The sequence below is a fragment of the Plectropomus leopardus genome, chromosome 17 (genome assembly GCF_026936395.1).
Source record: "Plectropomus leopardus strain MGB_pleo_1.0 chromosome 17, ASM2693639v1, whole genome shotgun sequence".
Lineage (NCBI taxonomy): Eukaryota > Metazoa > Chordata > Actinopteri > Perciformes > Serranidae > Plectropomus > Plectropomus leopardus.
Window position 1 is genome coordinate 23,268,285 of NC_142192.1, and position 14,328 is coordinate 23,282,612.

Here is a 14,328-nt window from a genome sequence, read left to right on the forward strand (position 1 = left end):
CTTTCACTCTCGCCACATCCAAAATTCAATTCACCTCCATTGTACTTGGAGGGAGGCAGAAAACTGGCCAAAGAAAATCCACTATACAATATCTGTTTGGCTAGATTCCACTAAAGGAAAGAAAAAGTGGTTTTTTTTGTTTGTTTTTTTTGTAGTTTGGTTTAACCAACCCTTCAAATTCAAGTGGAAATGGACAACTTCTTCACTTTCCCCTCCTAACGTTTCCAAGTAATATTATTGTTGGTGCCGCTATTGCAAAGACAGTCAGATCGATATTTAATTTTCCTTAGAGCCTAGCAACCAACAACACAGGACACACTCGTTTTGTTTCTACAGTTTCACTTGTTTCGGTTGTTCCAACACAAGGATAGTAACTGCAAAGAACTCCTATATATACTTATACTCTGGGGATAGCTACCATGGAAAACAAAAGCGCTTTCCTCTCCCTGTTTTAGTTGTGCCATGGTTGGCGCTTTTAATCCATGTGGCAACCTACAACCTCCAAAAACTGCAGTTCCTTGAATGGCCACTTGAGCCAGTCATTTTACTATAGACCCCCATTTAAAATAATCACCTTTACAGCCGAAATAAATATATATAGCCTGGTACAAAAAAAGGTGGTTTTGGTCTCTAAAGCTTATTTCAAAATTTATGACACCTGTATCGGGGGGGGGTAAATTTTTTAATAACTCGTTTAATTCTAATCTAACCTCATTCTAGGTAGGTTCAAGGTAAAAAAAACAAAACAAAACACACGATTCTTACTATCAGGTGATTATACACTGAGGAAAACATACTTATATATCCCCTTCAGTCTTACACACGAGACCTTTAAATACTGTTAAAAGTGGCACATTTATTGGCTTACTAATGTGGCAAAATGTTGGTATGTACTACCTACTTGCAGTCTCTTTTTGGGGAATTATACATTTTCAAAGAACGGGTACGGTTATTTGGACTGCCACCTGTATTTGAGTCCTTTCGCTGTTGCTCCTCATATTTCCACAATTAAAGACCCCCCCCCTCCCAGCCCCACTCTAACAGCTGGCCATTAATCAGTCCTCACACTCGATTTCTCTTCCGCCACAGGTTATGATTTTCACATTACTCCACACTCCTTCACCGTCATCCAACAGGAAAATGACCCAAACCCCCGGCCCCCACACCATCACCTCCACCGCCGCCACATAGACACACACCTCGAATGTTTCAGAAAGTGAGATGTTTGTATGAGAACAACTCATGGCGAGAATAAAAAGTGTTACGTGTTTCTGTATGATGGTTCGTAGCATGGTGGGGTAACCACAGCGGCGCGTATCCCCCCACCTCACACCCATTATCCTTTTCTAATTACACTTTCCCTCTGAAACAGTGGATCATAGGGCACCATTGACTGCTTTTAATCCGCCACCAAATTTTAATTAACACAGACGTGACCCCCGTCTCCGATACATCCCGGAGAACGTCGGGATCACAATAACTCATAAATCACAGCCGCAGATTTCATTCCCTCCGCTTTCCTCCGGTGATGAATTTCCAGATGGGGGCTGGTGGCTGTTAATAGCAGGAAAAATATGAGAGAGAGAGAGAGAGAGATGTCGAGAGAAAGCGTGTTAGAGACTGAGAGGGACAAAGACAGTGAGAAGGTGGACAGAAAGGCTGCGTTCGACAAGTACAAGTGTTTATGTGTATGTAAGAGAGATATATTTGAAGAAAGACAGAGAGAAATGGCAGCATTTGTGGTATGTTGTCAACCTTTGAGAGATTTGTTACCGGGGAGAGGATTATGGAGGCTTTGAAATGGGGTTGTGTTAATATGCCGGGTGCTGGGGAACACGATGTGGGCCAGCCAACTTCACAGGCTCCAAAAATCAAAAGACTGAACAAGTAAAAACTGAAATGACTCGATGTTCTCAGGGAATATAATTGACACGTCTGTGTGTGTGGGTGTATTATTTCTTTAATCATGGACTTGTATGTAAATAATCTTAAACTACAAGTAATCAATCAGTCAGACTTTATTTGATTACCCCCCACGTACACACACAAGGACATGAATAAAGACAAGACTTTGTGATTAAGAATTTAACACTAAAAGCACTAAAATAAGAGCACTCATTAAAACTATGAACTGAGGAAACACTGCAATAAGGGAAGAAATATCAGAGGTAGGATAAAACCTGTAGATAGACACATTTAAATTAATAAATAAGTGAAAGATTCTAAACATTAAATAAGAGATAAATGAAAGGATAATAGCACAAATTCAGAAATAAATATGTTGAAAAATAATGAAATTATGTACAAACTAGTAAAACAGACTAAAATGTATAAATAAATAGTCTGTATATAAAGTTAAATAAGAATGTCTCTTCAACATAACTGCAACAGTGATTGTCTGTATTCCTGATTTGCACTCCACTCACTGCTGATTTTGTTTTTGCAAAAGTGTGTGTATCTCTGTGTGTGTTTGCATGTGTGTGTTTCATTGTGTGCGTGTGTGTGTGTGTGTGTGTGTGTGGAGGTGGAGGTGGGCAGGGTGCCGGGGTTTGTTATTACTAAATCGCTCATCCATGCTACTAATTAAGATGCATAGCATCCCCCTATGAACGTCAGTGTCGCTAATTATCAAACAATGTAGTGCTCACCAGATATGAGAACTGGCAGCCTCTGTAGTCATGTTACCAACCTATTACTGCTACAATTACCAAGTGCCTGTCATTCTCCTTGTTAGTCATCTGCCTTCATTTTTTCCTTTACTAATGCCTCTTTTCTTTCTCTCCCTCTCTCCTCTTCTCTCTCCAGGCTATGGCTTTGTGGATTTTGACAGCCCAGCTGCAGCACAGAAGGCCGTGTCGTCTCTCAAAGCCACCGGGGTGCAGGCCCAAATGGCCAAGGTAAGAAGTGTTTAAAAACAAGTTAGCATCACCGCTTCCTCTTGCATTATCATTAGCACTTTGTTACGCTTTTAACTCCCTCCAGGGATTTAATATCGCACACTCAACACACTTAATAGATGCTGATGGCTCTGAAAGCTCCACCAAAACTTGTTCTGTCCATAAACACAGTTTTATAGAAAGTGATTTTCCGCAGTGCTTTGCTGTTTAATGACAAACTTGTTCAATGTAATATAAGGCGACTCATGAATGTGGGCTTGTAAGTGTGTTTCTGGGGTTATATGACAAGTTGGGAGGTGACTGCGGTGCATGTGGGTCTGTTTTATCTTACTGACATGCTCTGTGACAGTGCAAAGCTGTAGTCTAATACAACCCAGTATCAAGACTTGTTCATGTAGTCCCTTGTTTCAAGTGGTTATGTGGACTTAGTTATATGTGAGAGAATGTGTGTGTGTGTGTGTGTGTGTGGCGTTATTCCACAGCAAACTATCTTGGCTGTAAGCTGGCTCTGCTGTAACTGAAGATTGACCAGCCGCTTGTCCGATGTTGTGCAGGATTATTAGGCTGCTAAGTGGAAGCAGATGAGACAAGCTGTTTCAGTGGTACAAAGAGGGCCCCAGTGAGTTGCACAATGCAGCCAGGTTGATAGATATAGACACAGATGGAGAGGTATGGCTTAGAGGAAAACACATTGGCAGTGTGTGCGTATGTACTATTTAACGGTCTAGTGTGTAGGTATTAGCAGAAATATAATATAATATAAGAAGTTTTTATTAGTGTATAATCACCTGAAAATAAGCAGTGTTGTGTTTTGGTTATCTTAGAATGAGATGTTTCCTTGACTGCAGAGATCACCATGTTTTACCGCCATGTTTCTACAGTAGCCCAGAACAAACACAAACGCTGGCTCTAGATTGGGCCATTTGGTTTTCGTGTCAGCCACCGTAGTTAGTAGTGCCTTCATGGTGAACAGTGTAGGAAAAACACAAAATTTCTAACATTAAACTGTGAATATTTTGTCTCTCAGTAAAAACCTCCTGAATGTCTGGATCTCATACAGGGTTTCTCACACATTCATTTATTTGTGGCAGCCTGCCACGATTAAAATATCTACGGCCACGTATTGATTTGATATTTTGGGAGCTGCATTGTTCATTAAGAATGCTGTTTAAATATATATTTACTTTTCTGTTATGCATTGCAGCACACTCTCTGAACACACACCATACTCTGGGCACAGAGGGAGCAGCAAAACACCAGGCACAGTGAAAGTGAAACTAAATTGTTAATTGCGCTGGGTCTAAAAGTTTTTATTCGCTGCTTTGCAGCAGTTCATGCGATCTGATCTGATCAGGTCTGACCGGATCAACAAATCTGTTATCAACCCTGTGATTCACACAAATTTGGGCTGCTGAGGGGAAAAAAAAAGAAAAAACTCATTAAGAGTTCCTCCTGCACTGTGCACACGTACCTGCAAATCACAGGAAGTGAGGGGACAAAATGATGAAAAGTGAAGACACAAACACAAACAAGTTTAAAAAAAAGTGCTTTACTTGTTTAAATCACCTTGTCAGTTTGTTTTGGAGAGGAAGAGACCACTGTGGATAATTCGGCTCCCAGTGAAAACCTCCTAAACTCTAAAGGGAAATCTAACTTCTAGGTGGCTGCAATCTGCAACCCTCACCACTGAACTCCCCTAAATCTTACACACCATTCCTTTAACTTCAGAGTCTTGTATATTAAGACTGTGACTAAATCTTGATTGTTGCATATTTGGCTGTCTGTCAGTTTTAGCAGATTGTCGACTGGCTAACTGGCTGGTTCGCACTCTCCCAAAAGAACTGGTGCCAGAACAAGAACATGCAGTGATATTGCTGAGCGTGTGTCGACCCTCAGTCCAGGCTAGCAGCTGTCCTTTCCTCATTTTTCTTTTCTAAATTTTTCATATCCTTGCTGACTATAGAGAGAATCATCATAGACTAAACCACAGCAGGGCCCACTCTGTGGACATCTATGATAGACGAGCCCGCGCGGCTAAACCATGCTATTTTTGTACAAGCCGAAGATTTGCTGGTGTCAGAATATTTAAATAGGTGAACAAAATGTCAGTAGCATTAAAGCAATGAATATGGTGATGACTATGAGGGTACACTCTGAGTGATTTTCCCAGACAGAGATGGTCTGCATTTGATCTGATCCAGAAATCCCCCCCTTGAAGCCAAAGAAGCCCTGATGAGATGGGGAACGGCGATGGCACCGGTTGAAGATGACAGAATTGATGATAACGATGAAGGTGGCAATTATTTTGATCAAATGGGATGAGATCTGACAGGAGGAGATGATATTCGGCGCGGTGCTCAGGTGTGCCATTTCTCAAATGCACCATTTGGCCGTTTCCTCTCCCCACCACTGTCCTTCTTCCAATATTTATAAGAGGCCAGGCTCTCAGAATACAGATAGGAAGCCGTGCTCTTTGCCCATCTCATTTTAAGAACCGCACTTTGCATTGCTCCCCTTTTTCTCAGTCAATATTTTCATGAGAGAGGTCTTGTGTCCCAAAACAAAAGAGCTGACCTTTTTAAGAATGTTTGTTTGCATAGGTGTGCGTGTGGGCACATTCGCAAAATCATTTTCTATTAGCATATGTGTATAATAGTTTTTTTCAACGTTCCCTTGTTCTTTTCACACAAATGGAAAGGCCACCATCCTGTGCTGCAGCTCTGTGCTTTTATCACACTTGTGAGAGACATTAAGGAGTTGTTTGCTTTTATAGACTACCTCTGCATCTCTCTAACGTCTCTTTACCAGGTACCACTCTCATCACTCTACTGGCTCCTCCCCCTCCGTGCCCCCTCACGAACCCCCTTTTCTTATGATAAACCCTTAGAAACCTCAGCAAGCTGATTTGTTTAAAAAACAGAGGAAGAAGGCAGTGAGCTACATAACAAGACATGGCCCCAAAAGGAGTAAGAAATTAGTAAAAAGTCACAAGAAAATTCCCTGGAAATATGCAAAAAAGAAAGAAAAGTTTAAAAACTAACACAAAGCAGTGTGCTGCTGTGGATAGAGGTCAGCAACAAAATGTATTTTAGGCACTTTAAAAAAGTCCCACTTTAAAAAGAAAGGTATATCAGGTTAAGAGTATGATATATCAAGAGTATTTTCACCACATTACTTTTCCATCAGTCAGCCCGTTTGGACGGGGAGGTCAGTAATGGCTTCAATTCCCCATCTATGCTCTCATCAGCCATCAGGCTGTATTAACAAAAACAGTGGTGTTAGCTCAAGGAAGACAGGAGCTGCTGTTCTGCCATTGCATTTATCAGTTAGTTAGTTTGTGTTATCGTGTCACCTTTGTGAACCCAAATGTATCCTTTACAATGCTGAGGTCACATAATAAAGAGACCAGTCTAACCAGCTGAGGCAGCGGTAGATCAGCAGCTCCTGTGTTCAGTGATGTTAAATTATCGTTTTTCTCAATGAAGTCTGACTTTGACAAGAGCAATACAGCAGAAAATCGCTGTCTGACATTTAGGTAAATTGCTAAAAATACTCTCAAAATAGCATATGGTTAAAGTGATACTGCCTTTTCAGGGAGGACTATTTGTAGGTGGCTAAAGTATGTTTTGTTGCTGACCCCTCCACAGCAGCAGATTGCTTAGCTTCCATGTCAGACTCCTGCCCTCTTCTCCAAACTGGGGGTGTGCTGAGTGACAACTACTATTTTTGATATAGTATTTATGGATAAGTACCCCATACAACCACTCTTCAAAAAATCTGAACTATCCCTTTAAAGCCGCTTTCGCGTGCCATCTTTTTTCCTTTCTGAGAACACACATCCATAAACACATTTGTATCCACATCCACCATGTGTTCCCCTGCCAAACATCCAATGAGTGCAATTTATTCCCATCAATAATTAACAGCAGGCTGTCTTTGTGTCTGCCTACCTGCCAAGGTGTCTCTGACACCCTCCTCTCTGTCATAGCGGAGCAGCGTTCCCCTGGTGGGGCTGGATGAGAAACCCAGGTGCGCATCGAGGAAGGTGTAAATCACAAAAACGAATGCTAACGCCACACAAGACTCCCACAATAAGTCAGAGCCAGAGGCTTTGAGCTCATTAAATAAAACCGTCACAGTAATCAAGTTGTGCCTTTTTTGCCGCCTTGATGCCATTAAAAACGCTTTTATTAAGGAGGCTTATTTTGAACACAGCTGCAGAGGAGGCACAGTGAGAGAAATAGAGGGAAAAGGAAAGAGCTACTTGGTTTCCTCTTCTTCCTCCAATGTAACACCCTGCTGTCTCTCTCCTCTTACTCCCCTTGGAATTTGAAATACCAAGGCAGCAGAGATGAAACATTGCCTTCCTTTTGTCTTGCCCTCCCCTGGGGACGGTGACAGCGAGAGGGAGGAGAGGAGCCATAATTAAGATACCTAAAGGACACTTCCCCCCTGCGCCTCCCTTCCTGTCACTCACCTCTACACAAGTCACAGATAAGAGCACTTAGCATAGGTGCAGAGTGTGTGTATAGTGTACATCTGTGTGAGCGAGTGGCAGTTTGTATGTGAACTTGAATGTGTGTGTGTGTGGGTGTGACAGCAAGCTAAGCTAAGCTAATCACCTCTAGATCGGGATCCATAACTACAGCCAAGACATGATTGTGGTCTTATAGTTTGTATAAATATCAAACTATTTTTTTAAACAATGATGGTTCAATATAAACAGTTCATTGGTCTGCTAGTTATGTTGGGATGATATATCAAGATATCAAGAGGCAAAGCATGCTTTGCTCTAACAGCATTGTTTGAATCACTGAAATAGTCTCGCATTAGTAAACAATAAGATGTCAGATAGCAAAACACTTACTGTGTTACAATGTGTTAAAATTACAGTACTGTATGTAAAAACCATATTCCATGTATTATACAAAGAAACGTGGTTAATAATCAGTTGCAAGAGAACGCTTTACAAATTAGTGTTCCCACCTTTTATACTTTAGATGTTTGTGTGTGTGTGTGTCTGTGTGTGTGTCTTTGTGCGTACGTGCATGATTGAGAGCGATATTGAGTATAGGCACATATTTGCCTCCTCACACCGCGGACTCCATTCTCTATGTCACTTTGTTCAGGTAGCTTTCCGAGCTGTGAAAAGTGACACGTCGAGCAGACAGAATGATAACAGGTAAACGCCGCGTCTAGCTTCGCAGATGCAAACCTGTCAACCAGCCGCTCGCCTCACTCTCCGCAGGCTGCCATTTTCCCCTTGAGCCAATCAGACTGAATTATGGGAAGGGCGCCCTCGATTGTGGTGTCTGTGTCGGAGAGGTAATTCCGCCTGACAGCTGCTTGCTTTCAGACAACAGCCAGTCTTTATGGAAATCATCCCTCCCTATTCTCGCTGCAGTCGGCTTCTGCTGATAACAGCCCGGATGAAAACAAAGCTGTCCTTTTCTACTTTGTTTTTTTTTCCACACTCTTCTCTTTTTCCTCTCTATGTGGACAGCCTAAAATTAGCAAAACAACTCCAACATCCTATGGATTCTGACAATGTGCACTTGCTTTTATGTTACACATACTTAGGGCTGATAAAAACTCAGAGCTGATGTTTGTTTTCTTTGGATCTGACCATAAATTCCATAATGCTCATAAAGATGCATGTGGATTTGTTTTATTTTCACTTCTTTGATCCTTAAGTAAAATTCCTGTCTGGTTTTTATTTTTGAATCCTGGTACGTCAAATACTTCTTTCACTCTAATATATTTTTTAGGGAAAAAAGAATATTGTAAAATTAAAAAAAATTCACACAGCTGTAACAGTGCTTTTTCATTGTTATACAATGAATTGCACTTATTGTCACTAATGCCACTAGAAGACTAACGTCTGACACCCTCTCCCCAGCTGGCACTGGGCATCAATTTGACTTCAGAAAGACTTTGAACTCATAGATTGACGTCAAATTTTTTGTCATAATAAAAATCATGTTGATGATATTTTAAATGTCTAACAACGTTAGAGTTTGGGTGGATGTTGGCATCATCATGTTTTGCAGATGTTGGATTTTGTTTCATATCTCCCAACTTAATGTTTTTCTACGTCGCCGTGACATTTTCATATAACGCTTGGAAGATGCTGGCTTTTGGTTTCTTAACAACACAACTTTGTTTGGTGCTGGACTAGTATTTGCATGAGCCTTTTGTTGGAACATTAATAACAGAAAAAGAAATCTTCAGATCGCTCAGACTGAGTTTTGTGTCCAACTTACACCAAATGATTAACATCGCAGGAGCCCACCTACTGAGGAAATTTTTCTGCAACAGTGAAATTGCTTGATAAGTCACTAGGTGTAAGGCCATCATGCAGGGGTTCAACAAAGCCATGATATTGATTTTTAGGAGTTTTCACCAATGCCCTGGTTTGAGCAGCTGGGGCGAAGCCTGTGGTGCAGTGTGCCTTCGTCACTCCCCTCATTCCAATCGCCAATATTCATAAGGTTCACAGAAGCTACAGGCAGACAGAAAGGCGCTGCTTGCCCTTCACTTCACATTACAGTGGGGGAATTATGCTAAAAGCATCATTAAAGTGCCTCCATGAAGTGAATCCCAAATGTTTATGATAACACAGCCCTCGCACCGGCCCATCAAGCAGTAGTCACCAGCGGATGCTTCAGATGGTTTAACGGTGTGAAACGAACCAGAGTGTTCAGTCCTTTTGCAACCCCCCCTCTCATTTATTCTCACTCCTTTCCACTTGCTCTGCTGTCTTTTCCTTCCTCTCTCCTGGGGAAGATTTCCTGTCAATATTACATTTATATTCATGCGAAAAGCACGGCTCCCCCTCTGGGTGGTCCGCAGTCAGTCAGCAGTCTTCTTATTATCCTCTAAAGGTGACTCCTCTGACGTCTTAGCTCCGTTGACACCCAGAACCCCACGGTAGGGCTCAACACAGTGTGACCTCTGGGTGATAATCAAAGGCATGGCTGACAGTGCTGTTGCAGTTGGTTGCTGACAACAGCTCACGAAGCCCCCCCTCCCCCCAAAGTAAGGGTTAAATCTGTGGAGAATGTAGGGGGAAATGCGTTGTATTGTGAATGGGTAATTGGACAGAGTTTGGGGATGCAGGTGCTCACTCAGCAGCATCACTCACCTCTCCATTCGCCACCTTGATGCCATTTCCCCTCTGACATCCACCGCGGTGTTTGTTTGCGAAGCATATGGTGTCAGAACCAGTGCCGTGATCAGCACTTTCCCCGTGAAACCGCCATCGACAAGGGCGTCCTTATGATTATAGTCACTCACAGCAGCTCATTCCCTTCCATATTTGCTTTTGCTCCACATCTGAATACAGCGTGTAAGTATCCAAATGATGCCAGTAAGCAAATCGTGTCTATACTTCACTCCTTTCGCTCCTTCACTCATCCTTTAACAAGCACTTGTAGCTTTATACACTCTGCTGTGGTGACAGTATGGCTTTCAGAGACTAGTAGCACAAAGCTAATCATGCCTTCCCTACACATATCTGTATGTCTCCTTCCTCTCCGCTCCTCATCTCCCTAAAAGTGTAATGATGGACCTAGACATCATGTCGATTCCCTATTCCTGCGGCAAGTCAGTTTATCTTGAGTTCAAGAGAAATGCTTAAGTTTTGTTTGATATTCTTGTCATTAAAGTTTCAACAAGTTTATGGCCTAAGATGCCACTTTTTTGTCCTGTCTTCCATTAAGGAAGGTACATTGACATGAATAAAGAAAAAAAGGTTAGAAATTAAAGAGTAACTAAAGCCCAAAACCACTTTTTTTCTCAGTTGAAAACCAATATACATATATATGTATATATATATATATATATATATATATACATATATATGTATATATATACACAGTTACTATTTTGGTTTGATTTCTTTAAAAAAAACATGGGGAAAAGGACAAGGACCAACATGGCAAGAAAGGTGATAATTAGAAAATTATCAAAAAAGTGGGGAAAAAAGGTCAGAAACTATTTGTAATTATATATTTATATCAATGTTACTTGGAAAAAATACATACAGATATATACATACATGTCTTTTTTTTGTTTTTATTATTATCATGGGTTTTTTGGGAGGGGGGGTGGCTTATTTTTGATTTTTCCTGAAACTTTTTACCAATCTATTTGGGCAATGCTTGTTAAGTTGCTCATCACCCTCTCCTCATGTTTTTGAAAGAAATTAAACCAATTTCTCAGGTTTCAAAGCATCTATGGAAAAGTCTGCAGTGCAGTGAGATAATCTTACTCATAAAAAAGATGCAATCACTTGCCAACGTGTCATGTATTTTTTGCAGTGTAGTTAGCTGCGGTGTGGCTGAGCTCATCGTCCCCTCCCTGCTCCTCCCGCAGAAGTGATAGTTTTGAAGGGCAAAGCCAGTGAGAGTGAGACGGACCATCTGACGAGCGCCGGCTCCCAAGCACCTCCGTTGGCTTCCACTGTCTCTGCCGTCTAATTACGCTTCAATCATCCGCGGGAGCGCTGCGTGCGGTAAATTATTTCGCCGAGCAGCGCAGAGACATGCCGAGCTGCGAGCATGAGAGAGAGTGAGAAACTGAGGCTAAGTAGAACTCAGTGAGAGCAGGGGTGTGAGAAAAAAAAGAGATGAAGCACAAAAAAAGGTAGGAAGAGTGTGAGGAAGAATGAAGTTGAGAGGGAAACAAAAAGTGAGAGACACTGCGGAAAAGAGAGCTAGGAGAGGCGAGTGAGAGGCCTGCCAGCCATAATGTCGCCTCAGACAGCCCGTGCAGCAGGAGACAGGCCAGCACTAATGAACAAAGTTACAAACTTATCACTTATCAGGCAAAGACGGGGGAGTGAGAAAGAGAAAGAAGGAAGGAGATGACTAGCAACAGACAGCATCAGCATAACTAATCCTGCTGTAGATGCAGAGTAGGAGACTGCTGCTGTGTGAAACTGTGCAGAGGAATCATTCGGGTATTATTGCAATTTCTTCTTAACAATTACAGCCCGTCATTGGGCTCTTTTTGCACGTTTTTATTGGTTTCCACCACAGCAGCAAAAAAGCGCTCTAATTAAAGTACAATTTAAAGTGGTTGCATTTATGTATGCGTAAATAGCCTCTATTCCGTTCCCAAAATTGCTCCAAAATGGCCTTGTGTCTCGATTGTAGGCTTTTAAAAGAATAGTGAAGGCCTGCATTCTCGCTATGTTCATTGCTGCCATGCTTGCTTTGAAGCAGCCACAAATATGGCTTTTTCAGGCTCAGTAATGGCCACAGTGTGCAGTTATTAGAATCTCTTTGATGTGGCAACTGTGCCAACCTGCTCGCCGTCTCTGTGAATTGATCTGGCTCAATTAGCGGGGTCCACAGAGACGGCGTTCAAAGGACCGGGCTTCCACACTTCCACACTTCCACACTGACACACACGGACCAGGTGAAACGCTTTGCATTCAGTTACTCAGCTGGCCCTGAGAAGACCACCTGTGAATAGATGTGAGTATTGGAAAATCAATGGCACAGTTTCAGTGTTAAGGAAAAGCTTTCACCGAGAATGTTTGGCGCATTCTTTCACCCGAACGAGTTAATTTCCCGCTGCATCCTTAGCACAAACTTACGGTATCTCACTCCAGTTATCAACTGTATGTGTTTGCACGTGCTTATATCCTTTTTGTGCTAAACTACTTGTGCTCTGTACACAGTGCGCCTTATCTTCAGCCCTTCCTCTCCTCCCTGGTTCAGCTGACCCATTTCAATTTGTCTTCATCAGTCATACCAATTAACTCGGGGATTAGATTCCTCAATGCCAGGCGCCCCCAGTCCTCCTTGTATCCTGCCATCTCTCCATCTATCCCTCCATTCATGCTTACTTACCTCCGTTATACAGTGCTGTCACCACGCACATCAACCTCAACAGCCATACTGGGCTTCTCAGCATCTGGTTCTGATAGCAGGCTGTTGATGTGCATAAAGAGAGAGCGCCAGGCACCTTTCTCTCATTGCATTTTATGTGTCAGAAATACCACCTCAAGGCTACTTACCTGCTATCCTCTGAAGAACTGTAATTTTACCTCGAGTGGTACTCATGAACCCTATTTTTGTCAGTTTCTCTCTGCTGCTTCTATCTGGCCTCAGAAATATATTTTAAAAAAAACTGCCTTCTCCACCTAAAAAACAAACCAGGTGCATTTGTGAGTAACTGGAAAGCACCAGGTGTACAGCTAATGGCAAAGAAGCTCCAAATGATTGATGTAAAACAATGGTAAACCTTCTCATACACACATACAGATGCAGCCACCTAGAATTTCCCGTTCCTCCAAGATGAGATCCAGGCAGATCCGTGGTGGATCCCCACTAGGACCTTACCTGGTTTTTGGCTGGAATGAGATTATGTTTACAGTGAATCTACACAAACCATGTCAGGAAACCAGTAGCTGGGAGTTGACTAGTAACTGGCTGGGTAATGACTGGCAGCCAGTTGGCAGCCAAAATCTTTGGTTAGAAGGGAAAATTCTATGAGGCTGCATCTGCAGAAAGTGGCTGGGATTTTACTGGTAACTTAATTCAAATCAGCTTTATTTATAAAGCACATTTAAAAGCAACCAATTCCAACCAAAGTGCTGAACAAGTTAAAATGAAAGGTGCACAAATAGCTAAAATTTAAGTAGGCATAATAACAAAAAGGAAAAATTACAAAGCGGTATTATATGTACACAAATATAAAACAGAATAAGAATGGTGAGATCAATTACAGATTATAAAATATTAAAACCACTATGAGCAACCAAAGGCCAGTAAAAATATAGATGTCTCAAGATTTGTCTGGAAATGGAGAGAGATCAATTGATGAGAGCAGAAGGCTATTCCAAAGCTTTGGAGCAGCTACCGCAAAGCCACAATTTCCCTTACCCCCTGGCCTTGATCTTGACAGTTGAAAGACATTGTACTAAAGATGTAAGTGGTCTAGAGTTAGAGTAAGGGCAACTTCACTGTTTTCACTGGGATTTGACTGGTAACTGGCTGGGAACTGACTGGCAGCCAGAAGACCTTCAGTTAGAAGGGGAAATTCTGTGTGGCTGCATCTGTATATAGTGTACCTAAAATACGTTCATCATTAGATTATGAGCAAAGATGTGGCATCACAAAGCATGCACTGCTCTCTGTGTTTGCATTGAGCAAGTCAGAGTAAATGTATGCATGAATGCAGCAGTGATGAATATATTCTGACTCCTCTCTCTGCAAGCGTTCACACAGAAATGACAATCAATATGCAGAGTTTGTATGATTTTCAGGATCCACTCTGCAACCATGATTAACACTGGGGCCACCGTGCTTTTTTTACATAACGGTATTCATTCAAGTGTTAGTTTTACTGATGTAAAACTGCAAGATTGGCTATATCTGCAGTGTGTTTGTAGATTTCTAGGAGGCACTGATTTGACAAG

At 41.9% G+C, this 14,328-nt stretch overlaps 1 protein-coding gene across 8 annotated transcripts in view; it reads left to right on the forward strand.

The window, feature by feature from the left end:
• Positions 1 to 14,328, forward strand: part of LOC121957585 (RNA-binding motif, single-stranded-interacting protein 3) — a 388,916-nt gene that overhangs the window by 212,133 nt on the left and 162,455 nt on the right. For all 8 annotated transcript variants that reach the window (XM_088090904.1, XM_088090900.1, XM_042506228.2 and 5 more), the window contains one exon: positions 2,806 to 2,897. In XM_088090904.1, coding sequence (XP_087947030.1) covers positions 2,806 to 2,897 — 92 coding nt within the window. The remainder of the gene's footprint in view (positions 1 to 2,805; positions 2,898 to 14,328) is intronic.